We start from the raw sequence: 14895 nt of genomic DNA on the forward strand, positions 1-14895 counted from the left end.
GTCTAGAAGCAAATCCAAACTACTGATTGCAGCAGTGGACGATCCAGATTTGGACTATCCGGTCCGGTCCAGTCGAGATTAAGGGCCAAAGAGGATTCAATTCCTTCCAAGAAATGCTACACCAATTAACAATACTTCGTTTTACACATGCATGTTGTTTCAAAAACTGGTGTGGAATCGTGTAGACAAGCCTCATAAGTTATCCTAAACAGCTGATCATATTTGAACTTATTTGATCAACTCTCCTTTACTTCAAATTAGATGATAACGGCGGCGTTGGCGGTGATGATGGTGGTGACGGTAGCGGTGATGCTGGCGGCACAATGAATCGGATAGGCGGAACGTGTTCAAAGGACAACATATTCATCATCCAAGGTCCAACATCCCCGCTCCCCAACGGCATCCCAACCTACACCGTCCAAGTTCTCAACGTATGCGTATCCGGTTGCAGCGTCTCCAACATCCACCTGACCTGTGGTTGGTTCAGCTCCGCGAGGCTAATCAATCCTCGCATCTTCAGGCGAATCTATTTCAACGATTGTCTTGTCAACAACGGAGAGGCTTTGAGTCCCGGAGACAGCCTCTCTTTCCAGTATGCAAATAGCTTTCGCTACCCTCTATCGGTATCCTCTATGGCTTGCGACTAACCGGTTGAAGCAATCTAGCTAGGAACAAATGTAGTTGTAGATGGTGTTAACCTAGCTATGTTCTTGTGTATGATGAGTACGTGCTAATGTTGTAACAAGACAAATAACCTCCAGTGTCTTTGTTGTATTATCGTTCACTCCCGATTTTGTGGAATGACAGTGTACGTAGATAAGCAAAAGGTGTCAGCCGTCTATAAAAAAAAATTTGTTGGGTCTGCAAAAAGCGGTCTAAAAAAGTATACATTCTCATCGAGAAAAATTCTAACTTTTTGATAAATTAAAAGAAACTCATCGATATTTAGTAACTAGCAGGAAATTTTTTGAATTTCTTTCGATAAAAATGTTGTATGAAGTCAATGTTTTGCGGATCACACAATCTTTTTGGTGGGTCAGGGGTAGTACATACTACATAGGATGAAATGTTTTACTATAAGTTCACGTTGCAGGATTTGCGGAAAAATCGATTCCTCAATATTGAAATGAATTTGTCTTTTTTGGTGCCAAACGATAAGATGCTAGTTATTAGATAAGTTAGATTACTAAACGGGTGAACCTCAAGTTTATAAGAGTCTTATACCCAAAAAAGCGCTACACAACCATTGGGCCAAGATATTGTGGCTTCGTTGCTTGTGAACAAAGGCACAATATCCCGAACCAGGATAATGGCTTTATGATCTTGATCTTCTGTGTTTTCAATCAATCTTTTTCTTACCAATCAAACAATTTAATCCTCAATCCTGGCTTACCGAGCTAAGCACAGAAGAGCAAAGGCCAAGATTAAACAAGGAATAATTTACGAAAAACGGTTCATCAAAATGAAAATTTTGAGAAAAAGAAAGAAATACAGTGGGGGGCCGGGCCACCATTGGTCTTGCATTCCCCTCTGAGACCCACATGCATCGGACAACTTCACACACATGTACGTCTCAATCTCCGACCAATTGTCTGTGTCCCAAACATTACTGAGAAAAATAGAACTTTTTACAAGTACTGTAGAAGAAACCACCAACGTGGTTTAACGAACTTGAGTTACAAATATGGATACTACTTCAACTATTGTAAGTAGTACGGAGTACAAGATTTGCTGAGATGGGGTTCTTCACCACTTCCAATGTGGACAGGAAAATAATATAAGCAGCACCTAAACTTACTCCTAAAGTGAAGTCCACATCTTCTCAATATCTCTCTATACCTGATTACACTTTCATTCCTCAGAACAGGCAAGAAAACATTTCAGAACACCTATTCTTCCCCAAAAAATGTTGGAGTATCTTGAAATGCAGCTGTGGTCAAATTCAAAATGCAGCTGTGGTCAAATTCAACATAAAGAATGAAAATTGCGGGAGCCGGCGTCTTCACGCTTGCGCAAGACCCTTTTTCACGAGCATATCATAGACTCTGTCGACTTTACTCGGTTCAACTTTGTTGAAAAATGAATAGGCATCAGATTTCTTAGCAATATAACCACTCATGATCTGGATGGTCATGAGCTCTTGCATCTTAAGATAATCTGTTGGTGCTAACCTTATCTCGCGGCACAGTTGTTTCTCCTGCCAACACACACACGCGGAAAAAACAAAAGAGAGAGGATGGATTGAATGACCAAGTATGTAAAATACAAACCGACAAAACAACAATAAAACATCTACTTGTACTATCTCTAGCATGGTGAAACTAACTCCAAACCCTCCACTGGATGTGATCGTAATGAAATGTATAGATACCTGAGCATTTCCGTAACTGGGGACGAAGCAGGATTTGGTTTTCAAAGGAGCAAAGACTAACTTTACAAACTCTATGAGCAGAGATGCAGGGCATATGGTGAAAATACTTCCAAATTTTAAAAGATGGCATGATTTTTTTTTATTCATTTTTTTGGCATGATTTTTAAGACCAGAAATTTGGATAAAGTTCAGCAAAAGTACTTCAAGTCTTTAAAAGAGGGAAAAGTGTTGAAGATTTGGTGAAAACTCCAATAGAATGGTTGGCGCGGTAGAGGGTATTACGAATGTAAGGGTTGTTTTGTACGACATATTTAGGTGCCTTTGAAGGCTTGGGGGTGGCCATGCCCCCTCGGCCCAGTTTACTTTCATCCATGTTCTAAACTATCCACAACTGAATGAGCCTTGCAAGCTTTTATGATAGCAAACCGAACGATAATAAGAATCTCTCTATAAATGGAAATGGTTGGTTTATGGCAAAAAGCTCACGATTAGAGCATGCAGCCTGTTCTACTCCCACAAGAAAAATTAGGAAAGAGAAACCGCATACTTACAGATTCAGACAGTAATTCCATAGCAGAGGTCAAATTAGCATCTGTAGTTCTTGAATTCGAATCCTTGCCAACTGAATTGCATGATTTGAGCCCATTTACACCACCCTGACTGCTTGGACCAGCCTGAGGATTCTCTTTTGCGCAGCGGGCATTTTCTTCAGCCTCCCTCTTCCTTTTCTGTTCAAAGTAACTCCTAGCTTCTTCTCTTGAACGACAACCAGCAGTGCGGGCTTCCTGAAAGATTAGTTTTAAATTTTCATCAGAATGAAGCATACATTTCAATCCCAAGAGCAACCCTGAATAATAAGAACACTAGAATCCATTTTGAACAAGTCCAAATAAACAGAAACTAAGATACACAAGGAACGGTTGTTTAAGATGAAGTTTGTAAATCCTCGATGGCTTCAGCAACCGAAATTTGATGGTCAAAAGTGATGGCATGTCAACAGAGTAACCCATCCATAAATCAGTGCCATTGCCATTATGACTTGCATTTGCGTAACAGAAATAAATAGAAGAAACAACAAACAGTTTGTCCAAGAGGAATTTTGGAATTGCCTTGTTCGAAGATTGTATCATACCTTGAGTTCTTGAATCCTTTTTAAAATTCGATGTTCCTGAACAACCGTCTTAAGCAAGTCATCATGCTCCTCTTTGGTATGAAAACGCATGAAGACATCGTAACGGCGACATATGTCCTTTTCTTCAGGAGATAAATCGTTCTCAAAAGCACTTGGTTGGAGCAAGTTTCTTTCTAAGATGAAATCCTTTCTGCGCTTCCTCTCATCAAGCCTTCCAATGAGTTATTTGAACCATGCACCCATAGACAATCAAAATACGTAAATAAGAAGGGGAGAGAAGGTAGAACACCTTGACAATCAGGATAGCAGTCTAAACAGTCTAGAAATAATAAGTCAAAATGATTCTCGCTTGTCAACAAAAATAATTTTTTATGACTGGAAACAGTCATGATGCTAGTACACCTTCTATTCTTACAGTTCATACTACAGTATGCCAAATTAATTATGGTCACGACTTCCAGGGTCGGTTTTACCCAAAATGGACCCTAGAAGTCGTGACAATTACCATGAGATGTACCAAATAAAAGCCTCATTGAAATTCCCTGCCGATCACAAAAAGACCCTAAAAAATTCACCTCAGGTCCAAGCAACTCATTTGACATTCGAACTATTAAGTGAGACCATAATCATCATCCTAGTAATCATTTACTAAAATAGTTGCTGAAGTTCTCGTTTTGAGTTTTGCACTACAGATTAGGTCACTAAATAGATGGTCGCTTATAATATCTCTACATCCCCTGGTATAAGGTAGCAATGTCCCACCCAAGGGAGAGAACAATTTATAGCAACTAGATACCTCTTCGAATTTTTTGTTTTTTGACAAGTAAATATATTAGATACCTCTTCGAATAGATACGCAGGACTCTTAACTTCAGCTCACGCTCCTCTTCAGTGTCAGTTTCCTTGAATTCCATTTCAGCAAGTAATTGCTCAGCTTCATTATCATATTCAGGATCAAATTCCTGCCTTTTGGCATTGAAGCCACTTAACTCCATCAAAGAAGGGCCCTCATCCTTTGAAGGTTTAGGTTTCTTGTCCCCAGAATTCCTGTCAGATAGATGATCTGCCAATGACGTGCGATTAAATTCCATGAGTAAATAAATTACTGGAATTTTTTTGCAAAAATTTAGGAAAGAAGACATCACACCTTCCACTTTCACAGAATTGGAGCTATTCTTGACCTGCGATATGTTGGATGCCTTTTTAAGGTCTGATCCTGCAACATTTGTGTGGTTAGAAAGGCTCTGGATTCTGTTTGTTGCGGGTTAAACAAACCATCCGGCCATACACCAGTACATTATTTAAAAACAATTACCACACAAATCACTGATAACGCACATATTTGACTTACCAGTATTCACAGATAGTAACCGACCTGAAGAGCCACTTTTATGTGATTCTTCAATCCTAATTATTTACATGCAAAATAATTTGAATCAGAACTCAGAAGTACATGACAATTCTACCAAACGAATCTATAGAAAGAAGAAATAATCGTGATACTTGATTCTTGAGGGAGAAAATAGAGATTCTTCCTTCAAGGTGAGCTCCCCAAGTCCTGTCAAAGCAGCAGAGTTGACAATAGGAATCATCATTGTGGAAAAAAACCTACATGAGGAAGCATGCTAAATGAAATGAGTAGACGTTGCCAATTCACCAAATGTGCACTTGCCTCGAATGCAAAACAAACAACCACACAATGTGACAAATAAATAAAGCAGATCACAAAAATAAAAGTTCACCAAGCGTAGCTCTCATGTGCCACTCATATGACAATGCGTAACTCCTAAAAGATTAGTCCTCTGTGAGGTCATAACTCATGACTGACATTGGTAGAAAATTCGGCGAGCTAGGTAACGACTCATGATATACAAGTAGGGTATTTTCAACATCCAAATTCAGCAGGTCATCGGAAAACAGAACCAGAAGGAATGAGAGATAATAGGCAATATAGTCACCAACCTTTTCTGTCTTCACCCTGCCCTTTAGCCATTGCAAGGAGTTCCTTGCGGTTTTTCCCGACAACATGAGTCATGTCCTACAAGAGACTTTTAAATAAATTTTGGGATATTCAAAATCAATATTCCAGAAATAGTATATGTATTTAACAATTAACACTAGGTTGTCATACAGGCAGAGGGAAGTATGGTGAGTTCATGTAGGTGGTGTCATAATGTTGAATACATTGTTGTTTACTCTTTGTCCCGACATGCTCAGCAATCTCCGCCCAATTTCCCATGCCATACATTTCAATCCCCTAAATAAAAGATACCACCACCGGCCCAAAAAGAGAAAAGAAAATTAACAAGATATGAAACCAAGAAACTAAATAACACGATGTGCAAATCAAGAAGGATGCGTCAAACATGTAATAAAAGACTAAAGAATGAAAGCTACCTCCAGAAGCAAAATTTCTTCATCAGCATTCCAGTCTGGACAGATTAGTGGGAAAGATAAATTGTCCTGTTGAAATGTAATACATAGCATCAATGTGATCTTACTATTTCTTTCTCTTGACCCATGACACCCGACATATTTCGTCCACAGAAAAATACCATTTGAAACTTTAGACACAATTCTGCTTCAGTGTGCAGGAAAGCTAGCATATATAGATCAGGACAATGGCATAACTTCACAAATCAACAAGGTATGAAAAGAAATTAGAGTGATCCTACTAACCATAACCCTGTAAGGGTGATTGCTTTTATGAGGAGTAACCTCAGCACCAACAGAAAAGCACTCTATGCACAGGTCAAAATCAGGACACACAGCACACTTGATACGTATTTTCCCTGTAAGATCTTTGTTGCAGTAGTTGCAGTGGTACAAAGCCTTTTTCCCATCACCTGTTCCTTGGCCTGACAAATTGAAGATTGAAATTATAACAGCGAACTAAGGATTAAGATTTCTAAGTGATGCTCACTTGTATAGCAAGTTACTGACTTAAAGAAGCATTTTCTAGAATGCATCTCACATGATAGAAGCGTTTGCATTTTGCAGATAGTTGTAATTAACAGCAATATCATTTTAGTGTAGCATCTCTATCAAAATTACTATATAAGAAATTAAGGCACCTAGTCAGTTAGCACCCAACTAACCATAGCAAACAAAAATATTATATCAAGGGTCACCTCAATTGACCTTGTGGCATGAAACTCTCCGTATTCACATTGGTTAGTGAACTTAAATTCTAATTAGACGAAAAAAACAGGGTGTTCAAAGAGATATAATCATATAACCAAAAAGAAAACTAAATGTGAACCCCCTCTCCGCCCCTTTTCCAATCATTAGTTTACCTTCATCTAATTCTGACACACAGCGGAACAGTTAAGTCATCAGCAAATGCATCCTGCTATAGTTTACTAACTCCTTAACACATTTATAAGACAAATTCAAGGTACCTGCTACCATGGATTCCAAATTTTCTCCACTTGAGGCATTCTTTTTTCTCCTTGACCTGTGTCACAGAAATTACTCTTTAGACAAAGTAGAATAAAGTGCCCACACAACACTAAGAAAGAACTATTGACCTAGGAAAGACATTTAATACAAAAAATATACAAAATAAGGAAGCAGCATTTGGAATCTCAAACATGAAAGCGATGAATGCAATAGACATGTAGAGTCGGAAAACCTGACTAAAGTGATTACAGGAAAATGCCAACAATGGGGTACCCTTATACCCAAAAAAAAAACCAGAAGAAGACAAAAGAAAAAAGGAAACAGAAAAATCGGGTGTGCAAGCTATGGACATTTGAAACCTTGCATGTGTAGCGCCCAAACTATAACTTCCTACCTAAGAAAACCAAAGATGCATTATTCTAAACCATTGCATACAAAAGAAACATGGTGACAATAAATGTTGTCACTAATTTGGCCAATGTAGACTAGTTATGTACATGTTTATAGAGAGAGTTGCCTCCAACATCTGCACTACCTCTTATCTAGGACATTTGGTGCTCCAGAAGCAATGAGTTAACTATTGCCTAAGCCCAAGATTATAATATTCTTCCGAAAGATACTAGCAGAATGAATTTGAGAAGCTGCAAATCTGCGGACAAATCCAAACCTCATATACTTTAATTTCTATTACATTGGACAAAACTCTATGTATCCTGGCTTCAAGTCGAGTGCTTAACTGCAATCTAAGTGCACTGTCTATGAGAGTCCAATTCAAACTCCATTACAGGGAATTCATACCTCCAGCACAGAAATCTGAGCAGTTGAAATTTCAAACATAGAGGAGCAAAAACGGAAACCATTCCTTTTGCCGAGCAAAAAAAAAAATATAGAAACCATTGGCATAAATATATACACATCCCCATTTGTATAGCACAACATGCGAATGTAACACCCCATTAAATTCAGATTGAAGGATTTTTTTGGGGGGTAAAAAGGTTGAAGGATTTGTAAACTGCATATTCACCAATACACAGATACAAGAGCTTGAACTTCATACATTTGTCAATACGCGTAAATAAACATAGATACATAATGCATTCGCATCACAAAAAATGCAGAAGTAAAATTGCATGAACTTCAGATTGGCCAAATGAATACACAGCTGTATAAACAATCATACATTTGTCAATACAAATATACTCACTTGCATCACAGAAAAGGTGAAAAAGTAATAAATTGCGTGAATTTCGACTGAACATCCAAACAAATGAATACCCAGCCACATGAACAATCATACATTTTTCAACATAAGGCTCTGTTTGGTAAAGTTGCAAGTTTTTTGATTTCCGTTTATGAAAAACAAGAAAAGAGTTTTTGTTTAATTTAGTAGAAAATATAAAATTAAAAAAAAAAACATGTTTGGTGACCTAATAGTTTTTGTTTATTTGTTTTTTGGGCTGCCGAAAGTGTTTTCAAAACAAATGAAAACGCAATTTTTGTGTTTTTAGAATTTCCGTAAACTAGTGGAATTGATTATGTATTTTGTAAAAAAGTAACACAAACATGTTTGTGGTGCTTGTTTCAAAAAATATTGGAAACAAAAACAAAAAACTGAAAATAAAAACTTTTCCAAACAGAGGCTAAACAATTCATTTGCATCCCATAAAATGTGAAACCAGAACAATTCAATGAATTTCAGATTGCCCATCAAACCAAACGCTACACAGCCACATAAAAATCACACCTTTCGATACCCACATATGCATTTGTACCATAGAATATACAAAAGTAAAAAAAAAAAATGCACTAAATTCAGAATATTTGAAACCTCTGGCTGGGATCTTCATCAGCATGAAAATTTCCACGGGAGCGACCCATTCTGTTCTGAAGTTCAGAGTCCTCACGGACACCTGTAAAATGTGGGTTTATACATACAGATATGTGACTCAAACGCAAATTCCAGTCTTGGTACACAACTAGACATGAAGTGGGGTGGTGCCTAGTCGTATATATACGTGTTTTTTTCGGGTTTGCCGAGTTGTACGAACCCTAGAAATCGGAATGAATTTGGAGAAAAAACTAAAGACCCAGATTTTGTTTGAGATGGTATTTAAGATTCCAAGGTTGGGGAATAAATGAGCAAATCGCTGCCAGGATTTCTTGGATGCTGTTTCGTTTCCCTTGGCATTTGAAAGGTCTATGTCAAAAGACTAGTGGCGGACTTTTCTTTCTTCTTTTGGGTCATGGGAGTACTCAGTAGTACTCCGTATTTTTTTTTGGGCAAGGGCAAGCTGTCCCAAACCGGTTTATGCACAATTCAAACTAATTCATGTAGTAATTTTTTTCGTAGCCGTTTTACATGTGTATATGCCAGAGTGAGGTGATTTCAAAAATTACTAGTAACGACAATTGAATCGGAAACTTTAGGAGGGACAAATCTTAAGTCTCGGGTGTACACACTTTATAGATTTACCTAATACGTAAAAGAGACATTTTATGTGTATTTATTGCACCTATAGGAAAATGCATCGCCTTGTACTGATATACTCTCGTATAGAGATATTTTGGGCAGATTTTATATCGTTTACCGCCGCGCCCCCCCGGAAGCTGTTAGATTTTTTTCAAATTTTCTAGACTGATAATGAATGAAATTTATAGGGAGTGGCAAAATCAGTTGGATGATTCAGAATTTAGAATTTAGCAAAGTTGGATGATTCGAAAATGTCCTTACCGATATCGAATTGAGATGATTTCTTATAGGAACCCTAAAAAATAAATTTTGAACAAAATAAGCGGCTCCGATCATTTTTTTTGAACCCAAATCGGATCCAAAATGGATTTGTGCAACCTGTTTGTGCAGCTATTGCTTGACTCATATAATTTCTGATGTAGTTTAAACTCATTATTAAAGTAGTGGGACTCGTAAGTACTTTGAGGGAAAACAACAGAATTTGGGTTTTGTTCGTTTAGCATATTTACTTTGTTTTAATTTTGTTTTTCAATCATTACTCTATATCTTTTTTCAATCATTACCTTATTTCTCCAATTATTAATTTCATTTCTCTCTCTATCTCTCTCTACTCATTACCCTTTTCTTCAATCATTATCATATTTCTCTCTTCACCCACTACCAAAACTAAAATACCCAAATGTGCTAAACCAACAAGGCCTTGGTCTTTTGACATATAGCAGGTCCCATGGGACGAACCACCGAGACAGGATCCACTGTGCTGAAAATTTCTGTACCTTTGTGCTGAGGAATTTTCCGGTCGTTAGATTTAAAACATGTAAAAAAAATCACAATCCAACGACGAAAAACTCTATCGGCACAGAAGTTTTTGGAATAGAAGAGATCGGATCCTGACCCGCCTTATTGAACTCGCGATGTAATGTAAATTTTGTACATAAAGATTGCGGAGTCACAATATTTATTACACCGGTCAATACGAAAGAAAAACATTGACGATTATAAAAAAATTTAAAAATATATTGATAAATTTCAATAAAAGCTGATGGAGACGACTGAGGATAGGGAGGATAAAAATAAGTTACGTCAAACACGGGTAAAACTTATATTAACTTATTTTTTCATTTTTATACAAATTTTTTTGCATTTGTTTGTTTTACGTCAAACTTTTGTGATTTATTAATTCATCTCGAAGAGAAGAATCGGAAAAATAAAAAATTTGATCGAAACTCATAATTTTTTGAATAAAGACAAAAATAAGTCAATAAGTCAGCTTATTTTACTTATTTTTTTCTTTTTTTAAAAAATTATGAGTTTAGATAATAAAAAATTTACTTTTCCGATTCCTCTCATCGAGACAAATCAATAAATTACAAAAGTTTAATGCAAAACTAACAAATGCAATTTTTTTTGAATAAAGACAAAAAATAAGTCACTGTTCGTCTTTTCTCTAGCTTAATAACATAAATAAGTTAGTTTTTTTTTTTTTATGTTATTAAGCTAGAGAACGTTTGGAACATCGATTTGGCTCCTTTTTAAAAAAAAAAACCAGTTTATCGTAATTAGAATGGGTTTGGATTAAAAAGTTGAGAGTGACTTATTTTTTGTCTTAATTTTTTTTTTGCATTTGTTAATTTTGCATCAAATTTTTGTGATTTATTGATTCGTCTTAACAAGAGGTACCGAAAAAGTATAGTTTTTTTTAATCGAAACTCATAATTTTTTTTGCAAAAGACAAAAAATAAGTCAAAAAACTATCTTTTTGACTTATTTTTTTCTATCTTCTTTAAAAAAAATTATGAGTTTTGATCAATTTTTTTTTTCCGGTTCCGCTTGTCCAAATGAATCAATGAGTCATAAAAGTTTTACGCAAAACTAACAAATAAGAAAAAAAAATTGAATAAAGACAAAAAGAAGTCGCTGGCTACTTTTTAATCCGCACCCATACTTGTTCAAACTCATGTTGCATCGTAGTTGTTTTTGAAAACTCATCTTGTTGTTTTTGGTTTTATAGTAAATTGCTATTGAAATGTGATGAGAGAAACTAATTGGCATGAATAGAAAGACAAGGGACTAAAATGAAAGAACAAAGAATAGAAAGACAGAAAAAGAAATCAACTAAAATCATTCGTGAGGACCGTGACATACTTGCTGAAGGCCTTGAGTTGTTAGATCCTGGTAAAATCGTTGCCGAATTCACGATTTCTGCCGAAGGTGTTGAGACTAGCAATGGTTGCGCCGCTATTGGGTCGACTTGCGTCTCATTATCTAGCGATAGAGGCACAGAAATGGATGGTGGCGACGCCTCTGCTAGAGTTGATGATACTTCTATTGTGATCACCTTGGCATTATCCTTTAAAGGTGGGGGCATTGCAGGAGATTGGAACAGAGTCTCCATGGTCAAAAACGTAATTGTTATGAATCTAGAACGTGTATATATACACGACTACTTATTCTCAAAACCAAAAATGCTCATTTAATTTGACCATCTTTAGAACGCGTTAACCTTGTCTGAATACAACTTGAGGTACTAAAGATTAGTTACCAAAGATTTATTCTATGTACTAATTTGGTAAGTAATCTTGTTTTTCTTTCAAATACACCTAATGTCGTGGTGGTTCTTTGCTCCTTTTAGGTTGTCAGATAAGCATTCAAATCCACAACGTAGATTATTAAGTATTTTGCTCAATTTTTTCATCATTTTCTTGCAAAAATGGTTTATTAGGTTGTCGGATAAGCATTCAAATCCACAACGTAGATTATTAAGTATTTTGCTCAATTTTTTCATTATTTTTTTGCCAAAAATGGTTTATGAAGGCAAGATGGTTTATGAAGGTGTTAAAGCTTCATACAACAGAAGGTCTGTTCACATAGACAAAACATGCACAAATTGTGCATAGATTTTGTTATGGGGCTACCATAGATCTCACTTAAATGATCTGAGCCATTCATTAAATGTAAAACATTTTTTCGAGAGTTCTTGTGAAAAATTAGCTCAATTCGACACCTATAAGTACTCGATCCAATTCATCAAAGTTTTCATTATCCTAAAATCTAAATGAAAAGTTAGATAATTGGATTGAGCGCTTGTAGTTGTCGAATTGAGCTGATTTTCCACGGGGACCCTCGAAAAAATGTTTTATATTTAATGAACGGCTCGGATCATTTGTGTGGAACTTGTGATGGGCTCCGAAATAAAATCTATATGCAATCTGTGCATGTTTTGTTTGTGTGGGTAACAGTACTCTTCATACAATTCAATGTCATAATGCTTCAATTCATGCTTGGTTGGTCTTACTAAAATCAATCTTTTCTGTCAAAGGATATTATGTCCTAATGTCATGGTGGTTCTTTGCTCCTATTAGGTTGCAAGATAACCATTCGAATCCACGACGTAGATTATTTAGCATTTTGCTCAATTTTTTGCATTATTTTCTTGCCAAAAAGGTTTATGAAGGTGTTAAAGCTTCATACAATTCAATGTCGTAACGCTTCATGCTTCATTGGTCTTACTAAAATCAATGTTTTCTGTCAAAAGATATTATGTCCAATGTGCAATGTACATGCAATATATGCTCTTCTCTTTCTACACAAACCTCTTGCTACTCAAATTCTCCAGTTATCCATTTCACACGAAGAATTTCGTGTCGTTGACAACTTTTGAAGAAATACATGTACACGAATTATAAAATTAAACGTTCCGATATCAAATACTACACGTGAGATGCCATTTTGATGTGCTTCATAAGGCGCTTAGAAATAATGTTGTTTTGGGGGCGTTGTCCCTTGCAGTGATAGATCCTCATTATAGCATTCCCTAGTCTACTTACTACTCTCTTCGTTTTAATTTGTTTCTCCCTCGTCATATTCTAACCAAATAAAACAGTCTATTTTTTAATTGATAGTACAACATTTTACATACAATAGTCGATATTGTTTGATAGATTTCAACTAATTCTATAAATAAAGTTTTCAAAATTACATGGAACATTGTGAACAGGCAATCCCTACGGCCACAAAAGAGATTAGCCTCTTGATCCATCGATTGGATTGAAAGCACGAAGGGGTTCAAGCGATTGGGGAGATCTCGACAAGCGTTACCTTCCCCAAACGTTTGGGTGACCATTACAAAAATTACTAAAAGGATAGGCAAATGTAAGAGTGGCACGGACTCTAAACAAATTTTTGATGGTTGAGCAAGAAATGCATTAATAAGAATAAGAAAATTGCAACTGTATTGTCGCCGTTACAATAATAAAGACACGTCAGTAATGATTGAAGACCAAACTAGGGCCTAAGGAACAGAACACATCGTACTGATCCGCAAAACACAAAATACATAACTACTAACTATGCTATCGCCAGAAGATAAATGTTAGCAAGAGGCCTAGGGATGCTGACGACAAGCGAAATCCAACAAGAGTGTAATGAACAAAAAGTGTGGAAAGTGTGTTTTATGTGCATGAGGCCAAAAAACACAGAAATTGCGAAAACAAACATACGAAAAAAAAGACTCCATAGACCACCAACAATCCTGAACAAACAAAATGTAAAGAAAACAATATGAACAAACAAAATGCATCATCCAACGGTGATCCACAGCCGATAAAACACAACCTCCGCCATTACCTCAGCCCAACAACTTGTGGTGACCTTGGTTTGGCGGCTGTTTTTGGGTGCAGGTGGCTGTTTAGGGAGATTTTTTTTTTTTTAGGTTTCAGGCTTTTCTTTTTGTTGGTCTCTTGCCAACGGTTTGGGTCTTGGGTAACTTTAGGTTAGTAATTTTTCCTTCGGATGCCCTTGTCCTTTTAATCTTTGTATCTTTTCAAAGATTAATAAAATTCTTTTGCTGAGGAAAATAAAAACAAATCGCGGTGACCAAACCGACAGCTACCAAAGATGACCAAACCACTGGCCAGAGATAGGGGAGTTTTACTCAAAATTCCAACAAAAAAATACTCCTTTTTTTTTTTTTTAATGGTGTGAAATTACATAATTACTCTTTTCATGTGTGAAGGGTAATTTTATAATTCTATATAAATGAAGAAAAAAAAAAGTATACTTGGAAAAAAAAAAAGAGTGTGACAATCAATTTTCTAGAGTAAATTATGAGGAGGTGTGAAAGTCACTCCTAGTAGTCAAACCTGATAATCCCCAAATTCTGGTTGTGTGGGGGAGTGAGAATATCCTTTTCTTAATTCAACAGAACTAATAACAGACTTCAAAATCCCGCATACTCGCATAGGAATAAGGAAGCACGAATAAAGCAAGGGAATTGATTTTTAAACTCTATTTTCTTTATATTTATATTTATATTTTTTGTCTTTTAGTAAAAAAGTACATATGCTTTCAACACTAAAATTCAAAAAAAAAAGTGTAGAAATCAATTCTCATAAAGCAACCAAAACACTGCCGTTTGGGAAGCAACTGTGATGTGCTCATAAATCTCCTTGCACAGATGGTCCGATGGACGGTTATTGTGAAAAAGTCAGCTTAATTAAATACCGATAAAAAAAAATGCTC

General features: G+C 36.2%; 1 protein-coding gene across 1 annotated transcript; it reads right to left on the reverse strand.

The window, feature by feature from the left end:
* Window positions 1-1588: 1588 nt before the first annotated feature.
* On the reverse strand, window positions 1589-9163 carry LOC131316939 (transcriptional adapter ADA2b). The gene is made up of 13 exons (XM_058346505.1): window positions 8734-9163; window positions 6905-6960; window positions 6183-6361; window positions 5901-5966; window positions 5635-5760; window positions 5466-5541; window positions 5007-5061; window positions 4855-4910; window positions 4651-4719; window positions 4344-4566; window positions 3504-3714; window positions 2923-3156; window positions 1589-2197 (listed from the first exon to the last, which is right to left on the reverse strand). Exons 1-13 carry the CDS (start codon window positions 8781-8783, stop codon window positions 2003-2005), a joined length of 1596 nt encoding a protein of 531 aa, XP_058202488.1. The 5' UTR covers window positions 8784-9163; the 3' UTR covers window positions 1589-2002.
* Between the last annotated feature and the right edge of the window lie 5732 nt (window positions 9164-14895).

This window comes from Rhododendron vialii, chromosome 2a, assembly GCF_030253575.1.
Source record: "Rhododendron vialii isolate Sample 1 chromosome 2a, ASM3025357v1".
In the NCBI taxonomy this organism is placed as follows: domain Eukaryota; kingdom Viridiplantae; phylum Streptophyta; class Magnoliopsida; order Ericales; family Ericaceae; genus Rhododendron; species Rhododendron vialii.